This window comes from Macaca fascicularis, chromosome 1 (genome assembly GCF_037993035.2).
Source record: "Macaca fascicularis isolate 582-1 chromosome 1, T2T-MFA8v1.1".
NCBI classification, from domain to species: Eukaryota; Metazoa; Chordata; class Mammalia; order Primates; family Cercopithecidae; genus Macaca; species Macaca fascicularis.
In genome coordinates this window covers 211,239,535-211,266,536 of record NC_088375.1, presented here as the reverse complement: position 1 = coordinate 211,266,536, position 27,002 = coordinate 211,239,535, and the positions used below count along the sequence as shown (strand labels likewise).

The window sequence follows — 27,002 nt, the reverse complement described above, 5'->3', positions numbered from 1 at the left end:
TCCTGGCTAACACGGTGAAACCCCGTCTCTACTAAAAAATACAAAAAAACTAGCCGGGCGAGGTGGCAGGCGCCTGTAGTCCCAGCTACTCGGGAGGCTGAGGCAGGAGAATGGCGTAAACCCGGGAGGCGGAGCTTGCAGTGAGCTGAGATCCCGCCGCTGCACTCCAGCCTGGGTGACAGAGCAAGACTCCGTCTCAAAAAAAAAAAAACCCAAAAAAGCTACATCTTATAAGGTTCAATATATAATTCCCCAAATGGTGCCTTCTTTGGTCAATGTTGTTTTTTTTTTTTTTTAGAAGTGTGCATGAAGTTGCTTTAAGATTGTGAAGAACCATATCAGCAATATTATCATCAACTTGCTCTCTAACTCTGGGCAGAAAGCGATCTAATTAAAATTGGCCGTGCTAATCTACTTACACTAATGTGTACTTTTCTCTTTCACAACCAGGCTTCATTTGCCTCACCAGAACTACATATTTGGAATTCTTTATATCTCATGGCACAATCCATAAATTTATGAATCAGTAACACAATTAGTTATTTAGTGTATTTTAAAATTTAGTTTTTTTTCTTCTCCAAGTTTTTGTTATTGTTCTTTAATTATATTGTAGACACACTAAATAGCTTATATGATGCTGCTTCTTTGGTATTTGAGATTTGCAAATGTTCCATACGTGCTTGAGAAAAACATATATTCTTTAAATGTTGGGTAAAGATTTCTAAATATATCTACTTGGCTGGGTGTGGTGGCTCACACCTGTAATCCCAGCACTCTGGGAGGCTGTGAAGTAGGTGGATCACTTGAGCCCAGGAGTTCAAGACCAGCCTGGGCAACATGGTGAAACCCCATCTCTACAAAAAAAAAAAAAGAATTAGCTGGGCATGGTGGCGTGTGCCTATAGTCCCAGCTACTTGGGAGGCTGAGGAGGGAGGATCACTTGAACCCGGGAGGTGGAGGTTGCAGTGAGCCGAGATCATACCACTGTACTCCAGCCTGAGCAACAGAGCAAGACTCTGCCTCAAAACAAAACAAAACAAGATTTCTAGACATATCTATTAAGGAAAAATGAAATAGAAAACTTGATTAGATCTATAACAAAGAGGCTGAACTGGTAGTCAACTCAGAAGAATGGTATTAGAAGTGAGAAGCAGAAAAAACACAGGAATTACATTTTTTTTGTTCAGTGTTAAGGAGATTTTGCAAGATTAAAAAAAAAAAACCACACAAATCAGAAACTGATCATAAAGCTATAAGCAGTCTAAGTTGAAACTAGGAAAAGAAAGCTATCCCATGTTTTTTTGGTAGAAATGATGTGATGCATACATTTTTTTATTTGATCATATTTAAAAAGACAGAGCAGAATCACATTCATTTTCTTAATAGTATCACTGTAAACATAGCGAATTTTGTTTGGTGCTCTTAGATTGCTCTGGAAATTTCTGAAGAGTTGACCATAACAGCTTGGTTAGCCTTTTCCTTTCCCCCAAGGCTCTCCTGCCCTTTGCATAGTGTTGGTGACAACCGATGCTAACTAAATAGCATGTGGCTGAGCTTGCCAAATCCTTTCCACCTCCTCCCATAGGCAACAGGGTGACTTGGCTGAAAGGTATTGAGTAAGCAAGTAGGTTATCAGAGAACAGAGGGAAGATTCCATTGTAGATAATTTCAAATATTAGAATTGATGAACTCAGAGTTTAACTGCTCAGTCCCTTCTTCTGCTGACCTGATACAGATATAATCGCAATGGATCTCAGATCTTTGGTCCATTAAGACATCGGGGTAACGTACTCAGTTCCTTTGATTAAAATGTGTTGGAAAAGCCATCTCTGGGTGGAGAAGACAAGTTCGTTGATTATAGTGATGGTATTATAAGAGGAAAACTGAAGCAGCAAAACAGCAGGCAGCGCCTCTTTCTTCTTGCACTCAAATGATTACTTCACTCCCGTCAGCTTTATAGTCCAAGCAAACTCTGCAGGAACAGCAGAGGGTGGCAACTGGGGCAGAGAGATGAGGAGACCTTTATCTGGATCTGTGGACCACTTCAGATCTCCTTGAATTCCCAGCATCATTATCTGCAGAAAACAAAAGGGAATGAAACCAACTGGTAATGCACTAATGAGTAGAGAATACAGGCTGACTATGGTGGGAAACGGCCATGCTGGGCCAGGGCAGGAAAGCCAGTCTAAAAGAGGTATGAATATGGGAGAAACCTGGCAGGGAAGGAAGAAAGGATGAATCTGCCAATTCCTTTACAGAAAGTTACATCTTAGGACTGACTGAGCCTCCTTACCTTCGTAGTTGAGGTAGTTATGGGAGATTCAAGGTTTAAGACTCCATTTTCTGGCCAATGCAGAAAAATGGCATAAACAGCTGATCCCTTTGAGGTATACCTGGGAAAACAGAAACAACACTGTCAAAGATACCTGGCTTGTTATCCTGATATACAACTTTATGCATTCCCTTTTAATGTTAATTTTAATTTTTTTTTCTTTTGAGACAAAGTCTCACTCTGTTGCCCAGGCTGGAGTGCAATGGTATGATCTTGGCTCACTGCAATCTCTGCCTCCTGGGTTCAAGCAATTCTTGTGCCTCAGCCTCCCGAGTCACTGGATTACAGGTGTGCGCCACCATGCCTGGCTAACTTTTGTATTTTTAGTAGAGATGGCATTTTGCTATGTTGAACAGGCTGGTCTTAAACTCTTGGCCTCAAGTGATCCACCTGCATCGGCCTCCCAAAGTGCTGGGATTACAGGTATGAGCCATTGCACCTGGCTCCTTATTTTTTTATTTTTTTTTGAGTCAGAGCCTCACTCTTGTCCAGGGTGAAGCATGGTGGTACAATCTTGGCTCATTGCAACCTTCACCTCTCAGGTTCAAGCAATTCTCCTGCCTCAGCCTCCTGAGTAACTGGGATTACAGGTGCCTGCCACCATGCCCAGCTAATTTTTGTATTTTTAGTAAAGACGGGGTTTCACCACGTTGGCCAGGCTGGTCTTGAACTCCTGACCTCAGGTGATCCACCCACCTTGGCCTCCCAAAGTGTTGGGATTACAAGCGTGAGCCACTGTGCCTGGCCGAATTTCTCTTTTTTAGTGATGGAGTCTTGCTGTGTTGCCCAGGCTGGTCTCAAACTCCTAGGCTCAAGTGATCCTCCCACCTTGGCATTCGAAAGTGCTGGGATTATAGGTGTGAACCACTGCACAAGGCCACTTATTCGCCTTTCAATTATCTACCAAATCCCAGTCCTTGAGTCTGTCACTGCTAATAGGGAGCACCAATAACTCACTACCAATGAAGGTCTGCAGGAAGGAGGCAGTTTATACAACTCTATCTGGTGATATCTTCCATTTTCCCTGCCAATTGGGTCAAGTTGTCTTTAAAAATTAACTCCTACACCAGTTACTTCAAATAAATGAGGCCATTTACCTTATTATTCAAATCTCTTTTCTATTCCAAATCCATGTGAAAATAGCAGAGACTATAACAAGGACAAGATATGCAATGAAGACAGATTTGTTGTTCAGAGATTTCTTTCTTTTTCTTTTTTTTTTTTTCTGAGACCGCACCTGGCCTGTTCTGAAATTTCACTATCTTTAGAGAAGAGGATGAAAATCACTACTATGGTTTGAATGTGTCTCCCAAATCTCATGTGTTGGAAACTTAATCTCCAAATTCATATGTTGATAGTACAGTATTTAGAGGTGAGGCCTTTGGGAAGTAATTAGGATCAGATAAGGTGATCAGGGTAGGGCCCCACGATGGGACTGATGGCTTTATAAGAGGAAGAGAGACCTGAGTGGACATGCCCACTCTTATCCCCAACCATGTCATAATGTAGCAGGAAGGCCCTCACCAGATGCTGGTGCTATGCTCTTGAACTTCCCAGCCTCCAGAACTGTGAGCTAAATAGACCTCTATTCTTTAAAAATTATCCAGTGTAAGCCAGGTGCAGTGGCTCATGCCTGTAATTCAAGCACTTTGAGAGGCAGAGGCGGGTGGATCACGTGAGGCCAGGAGTTCGAGACCAGCCTGGCCAACGCGGTGAAACCCCGTCTCTACTAAAAATACAAAAATTAGTTGGGCATGGTGGTGGGTGCCTATAATCCCAGCTGCTTCGGAGGCTGAGGCAGGAGAAGTGCTTGAACCCGGGAGGCAGAGGTTGCAGTGAGCTGAGATTGTGCCACTGTACTCCAATCTGGGCAACAGAGTGAGACTGTCTAAAAATAAAATAAAATAAAATAAAAATCCAGCCTGTGGGATTCAGTTATAGCAACAGAAAACAGACTAAGACAACCACTAAACAGAAACTCAGCCAAAACAGAGGGATTAATGGAGGGATTAGATCCAGAGACCTAAGCTCTCTGGTATAATACAAGCAGTTCCCTTTAATCGAACACTTAGTTTGTGCCTGGCACTCATCTCATTTAATCCTCACAACAACACTATAAAGTATCGTCACTCCATTCTGCAGTGGAAAAAAATGGGACCCAAGATCAAATAACTAGATCCCGAAGTCCAAGTATGAATGGAAAGAATTTAGAATGGGGCCCTGTGCAACCCAAGCATTCGTTATTACTATTTTTAGGGGGCAGGGTAATAATCTCAATAAATTGACAGATGCTTTGTTGCTCCTTCCCTTTTCACCAAACCCACTCTCTCCCCTCACTGGTCAAAGATAACCCAGTAGCCTAAGACATAACTCAAATGGGGCACAAATTTTTTTTTTTTTTTTTTTTTTTTGAGACGGAGTCTCGCTCTGTCGCCCAGGCTGAAGTGCAGTGGCCGGATCTCAGCTCACTGCAAGCTCCGCCTCCCGGGTTCACGCCATTCTCCTGCCTCAGCCTCCCGAGTAGCTGGGACTACAGGCGGCCGCCACCTCGCCCGGCTAGTTTTTTTTTTTGTATTTTTAGTAGAGACGGGGTTTCACCGTGTTAGCCAGGATGGTCTCGATCTCCTGACCTCGTGATCCACCCGTCTCGGCCTCCCAAAGTGCTGGGATTACAGGCTTGAGCCACCGCGCCCGGCCGGGGCACAAATTTTATGGGAAAATGACAGCTTTTGGATTTTCTCAAGGCAACTTCCAGCCTGGCTTGTAACATTGTGGACCCAAGGAGATACCAGTTCCAGATGGGGCACCATCCTGTTCTTACACACAACAGAAGACGAGACTCACCATACAGATGTTGTGTTCTTTTCCCATTGCACCCGCCACGGTTTGGAGGCATAGATGGCCTCTCCGTTGATGCTCAGCCATTTCCCAAGAGCAAGAAGTCTTTCTTGGAAGATGGGAACAATCAATCCATCTTTGGTTGGTCCAATGTTCAGAAGATAGTTGCCTCCCAAACTGACTGTCTGAACCAGTTCCTGGAGAGAACAGACACAGTGAAAGTCTAGCTAGGAAAGCCAAGTCTGGCATCATGCTTAAAACAGACAGTAGGGGCCGGGCGCGGTGGCTCAAGCCTGTAATCCCAGCACTTTGGGAGGCCGAGACGGGCGGATCACGAGGTCATAAGATCGAGACCATCCTGGTTAACACGGTGAAACCTCGTCTCTACTAAAAAAAATACAAAAAACTAGCCAGGCGAGGTGGCGGGCGCCTGTAGTCCCAGCTACACAGGAGGCTGAGGCAGGAGAATGGCGTAAACCTGGGAGGCGGAGCTTGCAGTGAGCTGAGATCCGGCCACTGCACTCCAGCCTGGGCGACAGAGCGAGACTCCGTCTCAAAAAAAAAAAAAAAAAAAAAAGACAGTAGGAGAAGAGAAAGAATCTAGGGTACACTGTTTGGTAAATATCCTCTGCTGTTTTAAATTTTTTTTTTTTTTTTTTTGAGCCAGAGTTTCACTCTTGTCACCCAGACTGGAGTGCAATGGCGTGATCTCGGCTCACTGCAACCTCCACCTCCCTAGTTCAAGCAATTCTCCTGCCTCAGCCCCCTGAGTAGCTGGAATTACAGGCATGCGCCACCATACCCAGCTAATATTGTCATATTTTTTGTAGAGACAGAGTTTCACCATGTTGGCCAGGGCAATCTCAAAACTCCTGACCTCAGGTGATCTACCTGCCTCGGCCTCCCACAGTGCTGGGATCACAGGCACGAGTCACCACACCTGAGCTAAAAATTCTCTCTCTATATATATTTTTGTCACTATAAAAGCAGGTTAGCCTCATGTGAATAAACTGAAAAATCATGCTATAAGATGGATAATTACATTAACTCGAATTTCAGGGAGTGGCCATGGAGCACTTCCTGTGATACTGTACTTCTCATGGTGCTGGGTGAGTGGGAAGGGTCATGCCCCAGAAACGTGAGGTGTGGGCAGGGAAGCTGAGAATTTCAGGACATTATGCATTGGGTTATATAAATGCACATGCTGCCCCTTTGGGAAAACTGCTATAAAGAGATACGTTCTTTTTTTTTTTTTTTTGAGACGGAGTCTTGCTCTGTCTCCCAGGCTGGAGTGCAGTAGCATGATCTCGGCTCACTGCAACCTCTACCTCCTGTGTTCAAGTGATTCTCCTGCCTCAGCCTCCCGAGTAGCTGGGTCTACAAGCATGCACCACCATGGCTGGTTAATTTCTGTATTTTTAGTAGAGATGGGGTTTCACTATGTTGGCCAGGCTGGTCTTGAACTCCTGACTTTGTGATCTGCCTGCCTCACCCTCCCAAAGTGCTGGGATTACAGGTGTGAGCCGCCACGCCCAGCCAAGACATACATTCTTTACGGCTTCTGGAGTGGGATTCGGGTGTGTGTGTTTTTACTGTGACCTTAAACAGGTATTATACATATCCAGGCAGCTCAGAAAAACTAAGGTTATATAGACTGGGCGCGGTGGCTCACACCTGTAATCCCAGCACTTTGGGAGGCTGAGGCGGGCGGATCATGAGGTCAGGAGATCGAGACCATCCTGGCTAACACAGTGAAACACCATCTCTACTAAAAATACAAAAAATTAGCCAGGCGTGGTGGCAGGTGCCTGTAGTCCCAGCTACTCAGAAGGCTGAGGCAGGAGAATGGTGTGAACCCAGGAGGCGGAGCTTGCAGTAATCCGAGATCGTGCCACTGCACTCCAGCCTGAGCGACAGAGCAAGACTCTGTCTCAAAAAAAAAAAAAAAAGAAAGAAACTAAGGTTATATAGAGAAAATTTTAAATTCATTATAGAAAATTTGAAGAATTCAGCCAGGCGTGGTGGCTCACGTCTGTAATCCCAGCACTTTGGGAGTCCGAAGCAGGTGGATTACCTGAGGTCAGGAGTTTGAGACCAGCCTGGCCAACATGGTAAAGCCCTGTCTCTACTAAAAATACAAAATAGCGGCCGGGCGCGGTGGCTCACGCCTGTAATCCCAGCACTTTGGGAGGCTGAGGCGGGCAGATCACAAGGTCAGGAGATCGAGACCACGGTGAAACCCCGTCTCTACTAAAAATACAAAAAATTAGCCGGGCGCGGTGGCGGGCGCCTGTAGTCCCAGCTACTCAGGAGGCTGAGGCAGGAGAATGGCGTAAACCCAGGAGGCGGAGCTTGCAGTGAGCCGAGATCGCGCCACTGCACTCCAGCCTGGGCGACAGAGCGAGACTCCGTCTCAAAAAACAAAAAACAAAAAACAAAAAACAAAAAAAAAAATACAAAATAGCTGGGCACAGTGGTGGGCACCTGCAGTCCCAGCTACTTGGGAGGCTGAGGCAAGATAATTACTTGAACCCAGGAGGTGGAGGTTGTAGTGAGATGAGATCATGCCATTGCACTCTAGCCCGGGCAACAAAAGCGAAATTCCATCTCAAAAAAAAAAAAAAAAAAAAGGAATTTAAAGAATTAATTGTAAGAATTCATTTACAGTACTCCAAGTGACACTACACCATTAACTTTTGATGTCTTCTTCCAGTCTTTTTCCTATGTAGTTAACTTTATAGAGTTGTAATAATATGTAACTTATCTATTTATTTATTTATTAAAAAAATTTTTTGGCCGGGCGTGGTGGCCCAAGCCTGTAATCCCAGCAGTTTGGGAGGCGAGACGGGTGGATCACTAGGTCAGGAGATCGAGACCATCCTGGCTAACACGGTGAAACCCCATCTCTACTAAAAAAAAAATTACAAAAAACTAGCCGGCTGAGGTGGCGAGTGCCTGTAGTCCCAGCTACTCGGGAGGCTGAGGCAGGAGAATGGTGTAAACCCAGGAGGCGGAGCTTGCAGTGAGCTGAGATTGCGCCATTGCACTCCAGCCTGGGCGACAGAGCGAGACTCTGTCAACAGGCATGCGCCACCATGACCGGCTAATTGTTTTGGATTTTTTAGTAGAGATGGGGCTTTACCATATTGGCCAGGCTGGTCTCCAACTCCTGACCTTGTGATCCGCCCTCCTTGGCCTCCCAAAGTGCTGGGATTACAGGCGTGAGCCACCGTGCCCAGCTACTTATTTTTATTTTTATTTTTTATTTTATTTTATTTTATTTTTTGAGATGGAGTCTGGCTCTGTCGCCCAGGCTGGAGTGCAGTGGCCGGATCTCAGCTCACTGAAAGCTCCGCCTCCCGGGTTTACGCCATTCTCCTGCCTCAGCCTCCCGAGTAGCTGGGACTACAGGCGCCCGCCACCTCGCATGGCTAGTTTTTTTGTATTTTTTAGTAGAGACGGGGTTTCACCGTGTTAGCCAGGATGGTCTCGATCTCCTGACCTTGTGATCCGCCCGTCTCGGCCTCCCAAAGTGCTGGGATTACAGGCTTGAGCCACCGCGCCCGGCCAATTTTTATTTTTTAAAATAGAGATGGGGTCTCACTACATTGGTTAGGCTGGATTTGAACTCCTGCCCTCAAGCAATCCTCTTGCCTTGGCCTCCCAAACTGTTGGGATTACAAGTGTGAGCCACCATGCCCAGCCCATACGTAACTTTATGGAAAAAAAAAATATATAATAATAGAGATGGGACCTTTCTATGTCGGCCAGGCTGGTCTTGAACTCCTGGCCTCAAAGGATCCTCCCACCTTGGCCTGATAAAGTATTGGCATTACAGGTGTGAGCCACTGTGCCCAGAGCCAATATGTAACTTATTTTTTCACTCAGTGCTCTAAGCATTAACCCATATTAAATTTGTCAACATTTTTATGGTTACCAGGAGTTTGAGACCAGCCTGGCCAACATGAAGAAACCCCATCTCTCCTAAAAACACAAAAATAAGCTGGGCATGGTGGCATGTGCCTGTATTCCCAAGTATTCGGGAGGCTGAGGCAGGAGAATTGCTTGAACCCGGGAGGCGGAGGTTGCAGCAGGCCGAGATCGCACCACTGTACTCTAGCCTGGGTGACAGAGTGAAATTTGGTCACACATACATACATACATATATACATACATACAAATAATCCTGGAAGGACTTCTGCACAACTTTCTTGTGTAATTCCAATTATTTCCTTGGACAGTTTCTGTTAGTCTATTCAATGTCCTTAAAAGCATTCTATTGGCCGGGCGCGGTGGCTCAAGCCTGTAATCCCAGCACTTTGGGAGGCCAAGGCGGGCGGATCACGAGGTTGGGAGATTGAGACCATCCTGGCTAACACGGTGAAACCCCGTCTCTACTAAAAAATTAAAAAAAAAAAAAAAAACTAGCCGGGCGCGGTGGCGGGCGCCTGTAGTCCCAGCTACTCGGGAGGCTGAGGCAGGAGAATGGCGTAAACCCGGGAGGCGGAGCTTTCAGTGAGCTGAGATCCGGCCACTGCACTCCAGCCTGGGCGACTGAGCGAGACTTCGTCTCAAAAAAAAAAAAAAGGGTTCTATTGATCTGCACTTCTATCCAGAGTGCTTCCATTGCATTTACATAAAAAAGCTGGTTTTGCAGCCATAAAAAAGCATGAATCCATGTCCTTTGCAAGGATATGGATGAAGCTGGACATCACTCTTACATAAAAAAACCGGGTTTGCAGCCATAAAAAAGAATGAGTTCATGTCCTTTGCAGGGACATGGATGAAGCTGGAAACCACTGTTCTCAGCAAACTAACACAGGAACAGAAAACCAAACATCGCATGTCTTCACTCATAAGTGGGAGCTGAACAATGAGAACACATGGACACAGGGCGGGGAACATCACACACCAGGGCCTGTTGGAGTGTGGGGGGCTAGGGAAGGGAGAGCATTAGGACAAATACCTAATGCATGCGGGGCTTAAAACCCAGACAACGGGTTGATAGTTTGCAGCAAACCATCACGGCACATGTATACCTATGTAACAAACCTGCACACTCTGCACACGTATCCCAGAACTTAAAGTAAAATTTAAAAAAAGAGAGAAAAAAAATAATTACAATCAATCATATAGTATGTTAGAAAGTAATAATAATAATTTAAAAAGCTGGTTTGAGATCCATAGTTAAAAAATAATGAACTCAGGCCAGGTGCCGTGGCTCATGCCTGTAATCCAGTGCTTTGGGAAGCTGAGGCTAGAAGATCTCTTGAGGCCAGGAGTTTGAGACCAGCCTGGGCAACACAGCAAGACCCTGTCTCTACAAAAAATTTAAAAAGTAGCTGGATGTAGAGGTACATACCTGTAATTCTAGCTACTCAGGAGGCTGAGGTGGGAGGATCACTCGAGCCCCAGAAGTTTGAGGTTACAGTGAGGTATGATCGTGCCATTGCACTATTGCCTGCATGACAGAGCAAGACCCCATTTCATTAAAAAAACAAAAAACTCAAAGGTGCTCTTACCGAAATGATTTCAGATTCTTCTGTAACATCAGACATTGCCATGTCACGACGATAGCCCCAGGAAAACTTGTCAATGCTGGTGCACATCTCCCACTTGTGATCTGGCAAGCTCTGTGGCTTGAATTTATCTTCACAGTTATAGTATCCTCCATGGTGACAGGAACAGTTCTGACCCCATCGGTCATTTACTACCACCTCATCCTAAGAAGGGAAAGAATACTTGGTCATGAGGAGTAAAACCACTTGACTTCTTTATGTAATGCACTTTGGTAAGGCTCTATTTGAAAGCAAGAAAGTTAGTCTAGAGCAGTGGTTCTCAACTGGGGGCAAATTTGCTCTGGAGGGGACATTTGGTAAGTCTAGAGACATTTTTGACTGTCATAACTGGGGTAGTACGCCATCTAGTGGGTAGAGACCAGGGATGCTACTAAACATCCTACAATGCACAGGATAGCCCCCATAGCAAACAAATATTCAGCCCTAAATGTCAACAGTACTGAGGCAGAGATACATGTCAGGGCTGGGAGAGCCTGCTTTAAAGATCATCTGGTAAACCACTTATTCTATAAGAAGAGAAATGGGCCAGGCACGGTGGCTCACGCCTGTAATCCCAGCACTTTGGGAGGCCGAGGTGGGTGGATCATGAGGTCAGGAGATCGAGAGCATCTTGGCTAACACAGTGAAACCCCATCTGTACTAAAAATACAAAAAATTAGCTGGGTGTGGCGGCGGGCACCTGTAGTCCCAGCTACTCAGGAGGCTGAGGCAGGAGAATGGCGTAAACCCGGGAGGCAGAGTTTGCAGTGAGCCAAGATCGCGCCACTGCACTCCAACCTGGGTGACAGAGCGAGACTCCGTCTCAAAAAAAAAAAGAAGAGAAATGGACAGGAGAGGACCTGCCTGGGACCATGCCCCTAGGCAGTTTTAAAAGCTGGAACTACAAATCAGGTATCTGAACCCATGGCAGGCTGTTTTCCAACTATATAATCCCAACCTTACCTAGGTAAAGGAAAGCCAATCCCACTCAAAAAAAAAAAAAAAAAGGTTTAGCTGAAGAATGACAAATCATACATGGAATATCTTAATGTAAATGTTAAATATGGCAGCATATTTTATAACAGGGTGGCCAATACAAGATAAATTTGGGAGGCCGAGGCAGGCAGATCATGAGGTCAGGAGATCGAGACCATCCTGGCTAACATGGTGAAACCCCGTTTCTACTAAAAATACAAAAAATTAGCTGGGCATGGTAGCATGTGCCTTTAGTCCCAGCTACTCAGGAGGCTGAGGCAGGAGAATCGCAGGAACCCAGGAGGCAGAGATTGCAGTGAGCCGAGATTGTGCCACTGCACTCCAGCCTGGGCGACAGAGCAAGACTCTGTCTCAAAAACAAAAACAAAAACAAATGAAACCTGAAACCATGTTCAACTCATCATGGCAAAAGGAGATTAAATAAAAGTTTTAAATTCCCATTTCTCGCCTGTTTTAGAGTCATTTGCATTGGTATGGAAGTTTCTCCTAAGGAAGCTAGTTAAGTGCCAAAGAGAAATAGAAGAATAGTCATTATTTGTAACTAGTTCAATCCAATGTCTGGGCATCATGGGGTCACAGAATTGAAACGGACAACACAAGATCAATTCAAGAACAGGTATGTAAAAGCCATTTCAGAGAAAAATGGGGTATTAACAATCCTAATTCTTCATTCAGCACCTACCCATCCATTTATTCAATAGGTATTTACTCAACAACTACCATGAGGCTCACACTGTGGGCAGATTATTGGGTCTCCAGGGTGAATAAAACAGAGGTCTTGCCCTCAACCATCCAGCAGATACTAGCAGAGGAGAAATATGTGGACAATTACAATATGACATCATATCAGAGTTTATTACCTGGTTACAAGATTATCGAGGGCTTTGAGGTTCATAGCTGGCTCCACGACCTAGTAGTCAAGGGGTCTTAGGCAGGTAACTTTACCTTTTAAGTCTAGTTACCTTATCTATAAAAACAAACAAAACCAACCAAACAAACAAAATCCAAAAGCAAATATCACCCACCTCACAGGGGTTTGAGAGGGAGAGATAAAAGTGACAGTGTACCCAGACTCTAGCACAGAGTGAGTAAAGGTCGCTCCTCGCCACACCTCCCCTTTCTCAGAGTCCTCAGGTGATATGAATGCTCCCTGTACACTCAGCCCGTCAACGACAGACACAGCCATGCACTCCTTCATCCCACAGAAGCTAATGCAGTACCCTCCACTTTGGCATTCGAGCCAGTTGTCTATGGATTGTGGAGACCTAAGGACATACTTCTACTGGTCACCCTATAATGTACTTCATTTGTATGTCTGTCTTTCTCTTCAGACTAGTTCTCTAAAGGCAGAAACCATTCATTCAGCATTTCCAGGGCTTAGCATGTGGCATGCTACAGCACCGGTTCTCAATAAATCCTGGTAGAAATGAAGGAGAACCTACAGTCCCCATGTCTGCAAAGCTAGTGTGAAGATGGGTTGACACACAGTCACATAGAAGGTCCTGGTTGCTGAGGAATTATCGTTTAAGAGAGGCCGGTGGGGAGCGGTGGCTCATGCCTATAATCCCAGCACTTTGGGAGGCCGAGGCGGGTGGAGTACAAGGTCAAGAGTTCAAGATCAGTCTGGCCAACATGGTGAAACCCCATCTCTACTAAAAATACAAAAAATTAGCCAGGTGTGGTGGTGTGCGCCTGTAATCCCAGCTATTCGGGAGGCTGAGCCAGGAGAATCGTGTGAACCCAGGAGGCGGAGGTTGCAGTGAGCCGAGATCATGTCATCGTACTCACTCCAGCCTGAGCAACAGTGTGAGACTCCATCTCAAAAAAAAAAAAAAAAAAAAAAAGAGGCCAAAAAGGCTCAGGCTGTCTAGCTAGTCATGCTTTTTAAATGGCACTGGGGTTGATCTTTTCTTCCCTTTTCCAATCCTGCAACTTTGGCTAATTGTTTTTCCTTCTATGATACTCCTTAAGCACAAACACTAGACTGTAACTTCACATAGCAAGCGACCTGGCTCCAGGGGTATACACCCTGAATATATACATAGACGCCATTTCAGAGACAAATGGGGTATTAACAATCTGAATTATTGGTTCAACACCCACCTACTTATCCTATTTATTCGGCAACTACCATGAGGCTCACACTGTGGCAGACACTGGGTTTCCAAGGTGAATAAAACAGAGTTCTTGCCCTCAACAATCCAGCAGAGACTAGCAGAGACAGATATGCAGACAATTACGATATGACATCACATCAGAGTTCATTACCCAGGGATGCACCGCACATCTGGGACGTCGTAAACATTCATCAAGTTCCAGAACACCACTTTTTTTTTTTTTTTTTTGAGATGGAGATTCGCTCTGTCACCCAGGCTGGAGTGCAGTGGCACGATCTCTGCTCACTGCAACCTCCACCTCCTGGGTTCAAGGACTTCTCTGCCTCAGCCTCCTGAGTAGCTGGGATTACAGGCACCCACCACCATGCCTGACTAATTTTTGTGTTTTCAGTAGAGACGGGGTTTCACCATCTTGGCCAGGCTGGTCTTGAACTCCTGACCTCGTGATCCACCAGCCCCGGCCTCCCAAAGTGCTGGGATTACGGGGGTGAGCCACCGCGCCCGGCCTCAGAAAACCACTCTTAATCTGTCTCTGTGCATCATATAGAATCTGTTTTTTTCTTTCTTCCCATTTTCTGAGCTTAGTAATAGAGACCCAATAAGACCCTTAGACATTTATGAACTACCAAGGTACCTCAATATAAACTGGATTTACACTTAAGATTTTTCTTTTACATCCACAACAAATCTAGAACATGTACAATTTTGAAATTTGCTATAGTGAAGATTGGGGTTTCTGCTACTCTGCAAGTACACTAAAATACAAACTGTAAATGGGCAGCCATTATGCACTGCCTAATAGTGTTGATTATAGGGAGGGGTACTGGGTAGGCCACATTCTCCCAAGGATTTGCATATAAGGGAAGTGAGTGTGCCCCCTGAGAGTTAAACTATAAAATCAACATAGAGTAGTTGGGATTGCAGACATTTGCATTTTATTCCTACCATTTAATTTTGTATGTTTTGCATATATGTTTTCTTTATTTTTTTGGAGACAGGGTTTTGCTCAGTCATCCAGGCTGGAGTACAATGGCACGATCTAGGTTCATTATAGCTTTGACCTCTTGGGCTCAAGCGATCCTCCCACATCACTCTCCCGAGTAGCTGGGACTACTCATCTGTGCCACCACACCCAGTTAATTTTGTTTTTTTATAGAGACGAGGTCTCACTATGTTGCCCAGGCTGGTCTCGAACTCCTGGGCTCAAGTCATCTGCTTGCTTTGGCCTCCCAAAGTGCTGGGATTATAGGCATGAGCTGCTGCGCTTGGCCTTTATGTCTTTTATATGTTTTCTTTATATTTTATTATACATTTTAATATATTTTTGGTGATTTTCTCATTTATAACATTTGCTTAATAGAGTTTATTTTCTCTGTAGTGGTCTGGGAATTGTAATTACTATTTTTAGTCTACTATGTAAATTTACCATTGTTTAAACCTATAATGTCAAAGTTAAGAACTAAAGGAGAATGCCGGGCATGGTGGCTCATGCCTGTAATCCCAGCACTTTGGGAGGCCAAGGTGAGTGGATCACCAGAGGTCAGGGGCTCGAGAACAGCCTGGCCAACATGGTGAAACCCTGCCTCTACTAAAAACACAAAAATCAGCTGGACAGGGTGGCGGGCGCTTGTAATCTCAGCTACTCAGAGGGCTGAGGCAGAAGAATCACTTGAACCTGGGAGGCAGAGGTTACAGTGAGCGGAGACCACGCCACTGCACTCCAACCTGTGCAACAGATTAAGACTCTGTCTCAATTAAAAAAAAAAAAAAAAAGAACTAAAGGAGAAGAAAGCTTATACTCTAAGGCAGCCAGGGAAGATTAAAGGAGAAACTTTAACATCCATTAAGTGCCCCAGTCCCTACTGCCCCCATGTTGATATTCCTGTTTATTATTGCTCCTGCTGCTGTTGTCTACTCCAGAGTTTGGCTCCTTGTACTTTCTTTCTTCATAGGAGATAAATAAGAAAGAAGTCATATAATCACATACCTTGACGGGGCTATCATTGTAGAGCCAGGAAAGAAAATTTGTGGAGTTCCAGTAAGTATCAGGACATTCCCACTCCCCATCAGACCAGATCAGATCAGGTTTATAGCTGGAAGACATGTGATCAGGACAGAGCTTATTATCTATGTTCACAGTAAAATCTTATGGACCTTTTTTTTTTAGAGATGGGATCTTGCTATGTTGCCCAGGCTTGAGTCCCGCAGCTATCAACAGGTACGATCATAGTGCACTATAGCCCAGATTCCTGGGCTCAAGCGATCCTCCTGCCTCAGCCTCCTGAGTAGCTGGGACTACAGGTGCACACCACTGCACTTGACTTGTGGACTGATTTTTGCAATAAATATTTTAAAATTAATTTTCCTCCATTTTGAAAGTATGTGGCATAAAAATTATCACAGTGCAGAGGATGTGGAAAACTGAAAAGATTTGCTAATAAAACCACTGTTTAAAACAAACACAGCATTTTGGTATATTTCCTCCCGATCTTTTCCTTTCTTCCTTTTCTTTGAGACAGTGTCTTGCTTTGTCCCCCAGGCTGGAGTGCAGTGCTGTGATCTCGGCTCACTGCAACCTTCACCTGCTGGGTTCAAGTGATTCTCATGCTTCAGCCACCCAAGTAGCTGGGATTACAGGTGTGCACCACTATGTGTGGCTAATTTTTGTATTTTCAGTACAGACAAGTGTTTTGTCATCTTGGCCAGGCTGGTTTTGAACTCTTGGCATCAAGTGATCCACCTGCCTTGGCTTCTCAAAGTGCTGGGATTTCAGGCACGAGTCACTACGCCTGCCCTAATCTTTTTCTTTTTTTTTTTTTTTTGAGACGGAGTCTCGCTCTGTGGCCCAGGCTGGAGTGCTTTGGCCGGATATCAGCTCACTGCAAGCTCCGCCTCCCGGGTTCCCGCCATTCTCCTGCCTCAGCCTCCCGAGTAGCTGGGACTACAGGCGCCTGCCACCTCGCCCCACTAGTTTTTTGTATTTTTTAGTAGAGACGGGGTTTCACCGTGTTAGCCAGGATGGTCTCGATCTCCTGACCTCGTGATCCACCCGTCTCGGCCTCCCAAAGTGCTGGGATTACAGGCTTGAGCCACCGCGCCCGGCCCCTAATCTTTTTCTTTATGCCATTTTAGAAAATGGAGGTGTAGGCCGGGCGCGGTGGCTCAAGCCGGTAATCCCAGCACTTTGGGAGGCCGAGACGGGCAGATCACGAGGTCAGGAGATCGAGACCATCCTGGCTAACACGGTGAAACCCCGTCTCTACAAAAAAAAAAAAAAAAAATACAAAAAACTAGCTGGGCGAGGTGGCGGGTGCCTGTAGTCCCAGCTACACGGGAGGCTGAGGCAGGAGAATGGCGCGTAAACCTGGGAGGCGGGGTTTGCAGTGAGCTGAGATCCGGCCACTGCACTCCAGCCCGGGCAACAGAGCAAGACTCCGTCTCAAAAAAAAAAAAGAAAATGGAGGTGTAATCAGCATACAAACAATTTGGTTTCCTTTCAGCAACTAATTCCAGTTAAGAATGGTGTTTCAAGGAAGCAAAGTAAACAAAATGGTGCTTCAGGACTATAAGACTAAGATTTGCTTTGAAGATGTTTTAAGAGTTTGAACTATTTGTAAAATGCATTTTTGTGGATAATTACCAAAGTCTGTACTATAAAGGATTTATGGAATCCATTGCAGCCCCATTTGTACTTTAGCATATTATTACTCTGAGCCCTATAAGGCATGCATATTGTGTGTGTGTATAAATAGATACATATGTGTATACCTATATGGTAAGCATTATTCTCATTTGAGCAGCAAGAACTTGATGCTCAGCAGGGCAATTTGTTTTAGTTGACAAGGCTTGTAAGTAACAGGAGCTGGAACTCAAATACAAATCTGCCTGATACCAAACTGTCCACTGTACTCCATAATTAGCAGGTAAACTCTAGGAAGATCACTAAGTGGCAAGATATAACACAGATGGTCTGTGATTTACTCTGTACAAGAAATTGTACTAGGCAATTTAAACTCATTACCTCATTAGTTCTCATGATTCTATGATATATTATTATCCCCATTTCACAGATAGAGAAACCAAGATCTTGAAAGATAAGTAATTTGTTCAAGGCAACACAGCCAAGTATGAAAAAAGAATGGGAGGCCGGGTGCGGTGGCTCAAGCCTGTAATCCCAGCACTTTGGGAGGCCGAGGCAGGTGGATCACGAGGTCAGGAGATCGAGACCATCCTGGCTAACATGGTGAAACCCCGTCTCTACTAAAAATACAAAAAACTAGCCGGGCGTGGTGGCGGGCGCCTGTAGTCCCAGCTACTCGGAGGCTGAGGCGGGAGAATGGCGTGAACCCAGGAGGCGGAGCTTGCAGTGAGCCGAGATCGCGCCACTGCACTCCAGCCTAGGCGACACAGCGAGACTCCGTCTCAAAAAAAAAAAAAAAAAAAAAAAAAAGAATGGGGATTTCAGATTCAGTGATGTCTAAATCCATGCCTCTGATGGTCTCTTACAACTGTTACTATTTTCTTAAGAGAAGTCATCTGTATAGAATCTGAATATAAGGTAATTTTTCTTTTCTTTCCTTTTTTTTGAGACAAAGTTTTCCTCTGTAGCCCAGGCTGAAGTACAGTAGCACTATCTCAGCTCACTGCAACTGCCTCCCAGGTTCCAGAGATTCTCCTGCCTCAGCCTCCTGAGTAGCTGGGACTACAGGACTGCACCAGCACACCTGGCCAAATTTTGTATTTTTTTTTTTTTTTTTTTTTGAGACAGAGTCTCGCTCTGTCGCCCAGACTGGAGTGCAGTGGCGCGATCTCGGCTCACTGCAAGCTCCACCTCCCGGGTTCACGCCATTCTCCTGCCTCAGCCTCCGGAGTAGCTGGGACTACAGGAGCCCGCCACCACGCCCGGCTAATTTCTTTTTGTATTTTTAGTAGAGACGGGGTTTCACTGTGTTAGCCAGGATGGTCTCGATCTCCTGACCTCGTGATCCGCCCGCCTCGGCCTCCCAAAGTGCTGGGATTACAGGCTTGAGCCACCGCGCCCGGCCAGATTTTGTATTTTTAGTAGAGGTGAGGTTTCACCTGGCTGGCCAGGCTGGTCTCGAACTCCTGACTTCAAGTGATCCACCTGCCTCGGCTTCCCAAAATGTTGGGATTACAGGTGTCAGCCACCGCGCCTGGCTAAAGGTGATTTTCCTTTGCTCTAAAGTGAGGGTCCAGGCAGCTGCCTCTGAAGCTTTAAGGGTCTACTGTCCTCTATGAGTCCCCAGGCTCGAGAAAGGCAAACGGGGGTAAAACATAGTGAAGTCTAGTGGCAAATCCCTAAGTGAAAGTGATCATTTAAAGAATAATGGTAATAATAACAACACCCTTTGTACCAGGCACCGTGACAGATACATTTCACATACTATTCTGAGCCCTACAAAGAAGGCATTATTATCCCCACTTTTCAGAGTGAGAATCAAGCTCAGGAGAGTGTTCTATTTAAGGTGTGTAACAGAAGCCAGAATTCAAACACAAATCTGCCTGATGCCAAACCACCCCCTTCTCCAGGGTCCTGACACAGGGAAAATGGCATGTAAGAAGGGAATTAAAAAAAAAAAAAAAAGAATTAAAAAAAAAAAAAAAAAGAAGGGAATTAAAATTTTGACTTTCTACCATCCTGGGTTTTGTGTGACTGTTTCAATGTATAAGGCAATATGACCACATGACAGAAGTTCTGAAAAGCAGGAGGAAAGAACATATTTTGTCTTAATACAACCACCACTTTTTTTTTTTTTTTTTTGAGACAGAGTCTCACTCTGTTGCCAGGCTGGAGTGCAGTGGCAAGATCTCGGCTCATTGAAAGCTCCACCTCCCAGGTTCACGCCATTCTCCTGCCTCAGGTTCCCAAGTAGCTGGGACTATAGGCGCCCACAACCACGCCCAGCTGTTTTTTATTTTTTTAAAGATGGGGTTTCACCGTGTTAGCCAGGATGGTCTCGATCTCGTGACCTTGTGATCCGTCCACCTCAGCCTCCCAAAGTGCTAGGATTACAGGCATGAGTCACCATGCCCGGCCACAACCACCACTTTTTATTATTTTGATGTCTTTTAGATTTTTTTCATACCTATCCCTCCTCCATTTTAACAGCCCCCTATTGGAAGCTCTGATTTCACTGATAAAAGTCGTAGGGCCAAAATATTTCTGTGTCTTACCTGTTAACAAGGTCGTACAGCTCTGGCATTGTTTTTGCACCGACAAAATACTGCGTTTTGAAGCCATTTTTCTTATCAAGTAGATAGAGTGGATGGAACCACTCTAAGAGTGAGTGGTATAGTCCATAGCGGATGTTCCTTAAACAGAAAAACAGAACGACAACTGTCATTAAGCATAGAACAAATAATTTGTTTTAAGGAAAATCAGTTCTAGCATTTTTTCATCTCATTGAGACTCACTCATAAGAGCATGTAGAGAGGGATGGGATTCAAAACCATTTTCTTAAATTATTCACCATTCACTTAAGCAAAATAAGGTTTACTGTGTTTTTGATTATACACATAACTACCTTTTATACATATCTTAACAACAAAATGTTATTTAAACCATCTTTTATCATTTAAGTCAATTATCCCAATAGTGTATAGTCCTGCCAGGCATGGTGGCTCATGCCTGTAATCCCAGCACTTTGGGAGGCTGAGGTGGGAGGATCCCTTGAGTCCATGAGTTTGAGACTAGCCTGGGCAACATAGTGAGACCTTGTCTCCACAAAAAAATTAAAAAATTAGCCGAGTGTGGTGGTGCGAGCCTGTAGTCCCAGCTACTTGAGAGGCTAAAGTGGGAGGGTGGTTTGAGCCCAGGAGGTAGAGATTGCGGTGAGCTGAGATTGTGCCACTGGAGTCTAGCAAAGGCAACAGAGTGAGGCTCTGTCTCAAAACAAAAACAAAACAAAACAAAAAAGCATATAGTCCTATTTTTAAAAAATGTCTTCCCTGTCAATCATAAAATTTCATATTTAAAGAAACTGGAAAATAGAAAATAAAATATCCAAAGTACTCGTACTCAGAAACAATCATTAGTAACATTTTCCACACAGTTGAAATGAATATAGGTTTATTGTTTTATTTATCTAAGATTTACTAATAGTTCTTAACATACACGAAATGAAATGTGGTTGATGACCTAATTTCATACTCAATAAAGCTTGCTTTGGGTTAAGAATGGTGAGTGTTACAAAAACCTTACGATGCAAGAAACAATGGCACAGATAAAAAACAACTGAAGTATTTTATCATATGACCCACGGACTAAATAAAGGTGGTAAAAATCGTGACTCCTAAAGTCCATGTCTAATCAACATCTCAGAGTTTTACAGCAGGACTATAAGCAAAGCACAGTGCTGAGAAACAAACTGAGCAGGTGACAGGAGTCAGCAAACTCTTTTTTTCTTCGAGATGGAGTCTCACTCTGTCACCCAGGTTGGAGCGTGGTGGTGTGATCTCGGCTCACTGCAACCTCCACCTCCCGGGTTCAAGCGATTCTCCTACCTAGCCTCCTGAGTAGCTGGGATTACAGGCAAACGCCACCACGTCCGGCTAATTTTTGTATTTTTAGTAGAGACAGGGTTTCGCCATATTGGTCAGGTTGGTCTTGAACTCCTGACCTTGTGATTCGCTTGCCTCTGCCTCCCAAAGTGCTGGGATTACAGGTGTGAGTCACCACACCCGACCAGCAAACTCTTTTTTTTTTTGAGACTGAGTCTCGCTCTGTCACCTAGACTGGAGTGCAGTGGCCGGATCTCAGCTCACTGCAAGCTCCGCCTCCCGGGTTTACGCCATTCTCCTGCCTCAGCCTCCGGAGTAGCTGGGACTACAGGCGTCCGCCACCACGCCCGGCTAGTTTTTCGTATTTTTTTTAGTAGAGACGGGGTTTCACCGGGTTAGCCAGGATGGTCTCGATCTCCTGACCTCATGATCTGCCTGTCTCAGCCTCCCAAAGTGCTAGGATTACAGGCTTGAGCCACCGTGCACAGTCAGCAAACTCTTAAAGGTTCAGGTAGTATTTTAGGTTTTGCAAGTCATTTGGTCTCTTATCTCAGCTCTCCAATTGTAACTTGAAAGCCATCATAGACAGTGCACAAATGAATAGGCATGGCTGTGTTCCAATCAAACTTTACGATTTATACACTCAGCCTACTCCTCAAACAGAACATCAAGTAGCATCGTGTTTTGGTTATCCTTCATCTAACCAAATATGGCCATGAACTTCTCTAATGGTGTCCCCTTTGGTCACGTGAAAACTGTGAAGCATCAAACACTGCTAATTCAAAGGCCAGAAGCCCTTCCGGCTACTTGCTAAATGCAAACCTAGAAAACACACGAGAGTAGAGAAGATACAGAACTCTTGACAGCCAGATCCAGAGATGACAGGGTAACCATCCCTAGACACCCACCTCTTCCGGAGAGCTGTTCCCAATTCACCAACCAAATCCCGATGAGGCCCCACATCCTTGGAGTTCCAGTTCCAAGACACAGGACTCGGCCAGTTTGTGAAGCCTTCATGATGCTTTGTCGTCAAAACTACATACCTGTGGACAGCAAAACCACATGAGCAAAGGAAGTGGGCAGTGAACTTGCATGAACTTCCCAGGCACGCCTGAGGCTTTTTAAATGGCTGAAAGAACTTGACCACAACAAATGTACTTGTACCAGTGACTATATTAGTGATATCCAGGAAGCTGCTGCAGTCACAATTCCCCTTGGGCATTGCTCCAGGAATGGAAGCAGATTTGAGGAAGTCCCAACCCTCAGTCCCCAGCGAAGGAGGAGGCCCAGACGGAAGGAAGAAGTAGGTAAGGGAAAAGAAGTGCACCTTAGCTCTGTGATTCTTCAACACTTCTGGTAGGAATGATTAACTTTCTTTCACTCTTTGCCCTGAAGGAGAAAGATCTCTACTGGAAATGGCAGATGACAGAAAACTAAGCCATTTGCTGGCCAGGCATGGTGGCTCACACTTATAATCCCAGCACTTTGGGAGGCCAAGGTGGGCGGATTACCTGAGGTCAGGGGTTCAATCTGGCCAACATGGCGAAAACCCATCTCTACTAAAAATACAAAAATTAGCTGGGTATGGTGGTGTGTGCCTGTAGTCCCAGGTACTTGAGAGGCTGGAGCACAAGAATTACTTGAGCCTGGGAGACGGAGGTTGCAGTGAGCAGAGATCGTGCAATTGTACTCCAGCCTGGGCTACAGAGCAAAACTGTTTCAAAACAACAACAACAAATAAGAAAACAGAAAACTAAGCTGTTTGGTTTACCAAGCCTATATAAATTGCCTCTCATTTATTATAGAGGTAACAAAAGACCCAATAACTGGGAGAAAAGGCAAGTGTTGAAATAACAACCAAATCACTCAATATTTAATTTGCTTTTATGGCAGAAAAACAGCTAATACCTGCACTTTATGATTCAATCACTGGCCAGAGAGGGAACTCCAGGACTTGAAGGACCAAGTCCTTTTAGGCTCTGGGGGCACATTCCTCTCTGTAGTGTATTCTTCTTTAAAAATTTTTACAATCCTTTAAAATTGTAAAAACCATTCTCACTTCATGGGCCTTAAAAAACTGGCAGAGTCTGGGCGCGGTGGCTCACGCCTGCAATCCCAGCACTTTGGGAGGCCGAGGCAGGCAGATCACAAGGTCAGGAGTTCGAGACCAGCCTGGCCAACATGGTGAAACCCGTCTCCACTAAAAATACAAAAATTAGCTGGGTGTAGTGGTGCGTGCCTGTGATCTCAGCTACTCAGGAGGCTGAGGCAGGAGAACTGCTTGAACCGGGACCCAGGAGGCGGAGGTTGCAGTGAGCCAAGATCACGCCATTGCACTCCAGCCTGGGCAACAAGAGTGAAACTGTCTCCAAAAAAACAAAACAGGCCGGGCGCGGTGGCTCACGCCTGTAATCCCAGCACTTTGGGAGGCTGAGGCAAGCGGATCACGAGGTCAGGAGATCGAGACCATCCTGGTGAACACTGTGAAACCCCATCTCTACTAAAAATACAAAAAAATTAGCCGGGCGTGGTGGTGGGCGCCTGTAGTCATAGCTACTTGGGAGGCTGAGGCAGGAGAATGGCATGAATCCGGGGGGTGGAGCCTGCACTGAGCAGAGATCGCGCCACTGCACTCCAGCCTGGGCGACAGAGCGAGACTCCATCTCAAAAAACAAACAGAAAACCAAAAAACAAAACAAATAAACAAACAAAAAAAAATGGCAGAGGACCAATCCCGCTGACCAGTTTGCAGACCCTGGTGCAGTGTAAACAACCTTGATGTCATGAGACTTGCAGTCTAGGACATTGTATTTCTTCCTCTCTTTGGGCCAGTCACCTCATCCATGAAATAAAAGGCAGGGAAAGAGGCTATCTCCCAGATTTTAATTTTTCTCAATGATAAGTTATGGATCTCTAAGGTCCTAGGAGACAAACACGTCCTCTGCTTAATCAAGTCTTATACTCCCATACATTTAATGGCAAACACTAAATGCCAGTTATAATTTCTGTTTTGTACAAGAGAATCCAAAGTTCAAGAGAAAGGAAAACCCGGAAGATAGCTTAGGAACCAAGATAAGAATGGAAGACTGCTCTAAGCCAGGGGCTGGGGAAACCTCCCCGCCTCCATTCTTACTCTTCTCCAACCCACTTCTCTCCCAGCAGCCGAATGAATCTTTCTAGAAGCTGAGAGTAACCACTCCCTGACTTAACACCTGGAAATACAGGGCTCTCAGGGCTCACTCCTTCAGGATAAGCCCCTGCCTTGACAACTTCATGGGTCCTGGTCTCCCCTTATCCCCACCCCAGCGCTCTCTACTCTGTTGTCTGAACCAGCCACCCCCAAGTTCCAACAGTTCTCAGAGTCAAACCTTTCTTGGGCACTTCCTAGGTACAAGCGATTGAGAGGAGCAAATGAATGACTATCTGTACTGTTGCCCAAATACACTGCACACCAGAACTCCCCTCTCTTTCCCTCTTAGAGACGTTAGGACTGAAAGGAAAGGATACAACCCCTTTCTATAACCATAGAAGAGGCTGCAGGGAGGCTGAAGTGACTTGTCCAGGTTCACAGTTGAATTAGAACCAGGCTCCACCCACTGATTTGAAACCCTGGAGTCCTGATAGGGCTGTCAATCTGAAAGGGACATCAGTGGCCTAACTCAGCCCTCTCGGTGCACAGGTGTAGATACCCAGGGCTTCTCAGTCCGCCATCTCCCGAAACTTCATTTATCAGTCCCCAGCCAGACGCACCTCCTCCTCCTCATCAGGTGTGCCACGCTCACTCTTGCGGCCGCAGGAGGCCACACGCGGGTCCCGGGGTCATGGGGGCTACCGGCAGCTGCGCGCCCCGGCTGGCCGCCCACCCCACCTCCTGTCTGCCACCCGAGCGGGGAAGGGGCGCCGCCCCCCGGGACCACACTCACTTGGCGCCCGCGGCCTGGAAGAGGTCGGCCCACTCCTCCGGGTGGAAGAAGCGCGCGGTAAACTGCGGCCCGAAGTCGGCGTAGCTGAAGCCGGGCGGGTAGTTGTCGCGCATGAAGCGCTGGTACTGCGGCCGCCCCTCGCCCTGCCAGTTCCACCAGAACCACTCGCTGCCCCAGGCGGGCACCGAGAACACGCCCCAGTGGATGAACACCCCGAACTTGGCTTCGTCGAACCAGGACGGCAGCGGCCTAGAATCCAGGCTCGGCCAGTCCGGGGTGTAGCGGCGCAGAGGCTGGGCCCGACGCACCGACTCGGTCGCTCCGAGGAGGAGGAGCAGCAGCAGCCACAGCGCGGCACCCGCCGGCCGCCACCTCTCCCCCGGAGCCCGCATTGCTGCCCGGAGGCGACGCGGCCCACTCTTAATGCGCAGGTGCTGGCGCACGGCTCCGCCCACTCTGACTAACGATTGGCCCGGAAGGAAAAAGGGGTGGGACAACCCGGATAGGTTGGCCCCAGTCGCTTCCTCTTCGGGTCGGCGGAGAGCCCTCTGGTACTCTAACCCGGAAAGACGTAGGGAGGCGTTGACAGCGCTTCGCTGAAGGACGAATAAAAACCTTGAAAAGGGACTTAACTGCGAGGTTAAATCGTGGAGGTGAGCAACGCCCAGTGTGTGCGGAGAACTCACATTTAAGAAGTCCATTGAGCCAGGCGCAGTGGCTCACGCCTGTAATCCTAACACTCTGAGCCCACAAGTTGGAGACTAGCCTGTCGCTACAAAAAATAAACAAATTGAGCCTGGCGTGGTGGTGCACCTCTGGAGTCCCAGCTACTGAAGAGGCTGAGGTGGGAGGTTCGGGATCGCTTGAGCCCGGGAAGTTTGGGCTGCAGTGAACCGAACCGTGATCACGCCTCTGGGAGTAATCCATTTTGCTGCAGCAATCCTGCAGGGGTAGGCTGAAGTCAGATCACAAGTTTTTTTTAGTGATCACTTGGGAGCCATAGGGGGCTGGAGGAGGAGATACCAGACTGGAAGGGTATCTAACAGCCCTGACAGAAATAAGGAGGTAGACGGATGATGGGAGGAAACATTATGAGGGGAGAGGAGGGAGAAAAGTAGGTACTGAAAGAGGGGGAGTGGGCAGGACCGTTTCATCTGTCTAGTATTTACTGAGCTTTCTTTGGGAATTCTGAGGCATTTCAAATAGCTTAGCTTCTACCGACATCACGCCACTGCACTCCAGCCCGTGGGCGACAGAGCGAGACTCCGTCTCAAAAAAAAAAAAAAAAAAAAAAAAAAAAAAAAAAAGAAAAGAAGAAAGAAAGAAAAGAAAAAGAAAGTGGAGAGCCAAGGGGACCCAGGCCAAAGGATTGCCTGGCAGGGAAGTTCCCCAGTTCCTCTGCAATTTGTACGTGCTGCACATACTCAAACGGGAGGTGAGGCTATTAGCGAGGGAAATACAGAAGTCAGAAGTCTCTGACCGGACAAGGTGGCTCACGCCTGTAATCCCAGCACTTTGGGAGGCCGAGGTGGGCAGATCACCTGAGGTCGGGAGTTTGAGACCAGCCTGGCCAACGTGGTGAAACCCCATCTGTACTAAAAATACAAAATTAGCCGGGCGTGGGGTGCGCCTGTAATCCCAGCTACTCAGGAGGCTGAGGCAGGAGAATAGCTTGAACTCCGGAGGTGGAGGTGACAGTGAGCCAAGATCGCACCAC

General features: G+C 46.2%; 1 protein-coding gene across 2 annotated transcripts; it reads right to left on the bottom strand.

The window, feature by feature from the left end:
- Positions 1-582: 582 nt before the first annotated feature.
- On the bottom strand, positions 583-25,681 carry FUCA1 (alpha-L-fucosidase 1). Of its 2 annotated transcripts, none has more exons than XM_074017000.1 (8): positions 25,113-25,681; positions 22,271-22,405; positions 20,037-20,174; positions 15,829-15,934; positions 10,693-10,893; positions 5,177-5,367; positions 2,294-2,393; positions 583-2,075 (listed from the first exon to the last, which is right to left on the bottom strand). In XM_074017000.1, exons 1-8 carry the CDS (start codon positions 25,124-25,126, stop codon positions 1,935-1,937), a joined length of 1,026 nt encoding a protein of 341 aa, XP_073873101.1. In that variant the 5' UTR covers positions 25,127-25,681; the 3' UTR covers positions 583-1,934. The 2 variants fall into 2 exon arrangements, with proteins under 2 accessions (XP_073873101.1, XP_045234088.2); XM_045378153.3 differs by having other exon boundaries at positions 25,286-25,681.
- Positions 25,682-27,002: the final 1,321 nt, after the last annotated feature.

Excerpts from the sequence above, each read along its gene's own strand:
- FUCA1 (XM_045378153.3), bottom strand. The coding sequence starts at position 25,677 with ATGCGGGCTCCGGGGGAGAGGTGGCGGCCGGCGGGTGCCGCGCTGTGG. Across the intron at positions 22,406-25,285 it reads TTCCAGGCCGCGGGCGCCAA|GTATGTAGTTTTGACGACAA; the intron begins GTGAGTGTGGTC and ends TGCTGTCCACAG. Across the intron at positions 15,935-20,036 it reads CTGTACGACCTTGTTAACAG|CTATAAACCTGATCTGATCT; the intron begins GTAAGACACAGA and ends CATGTCTTCCAG.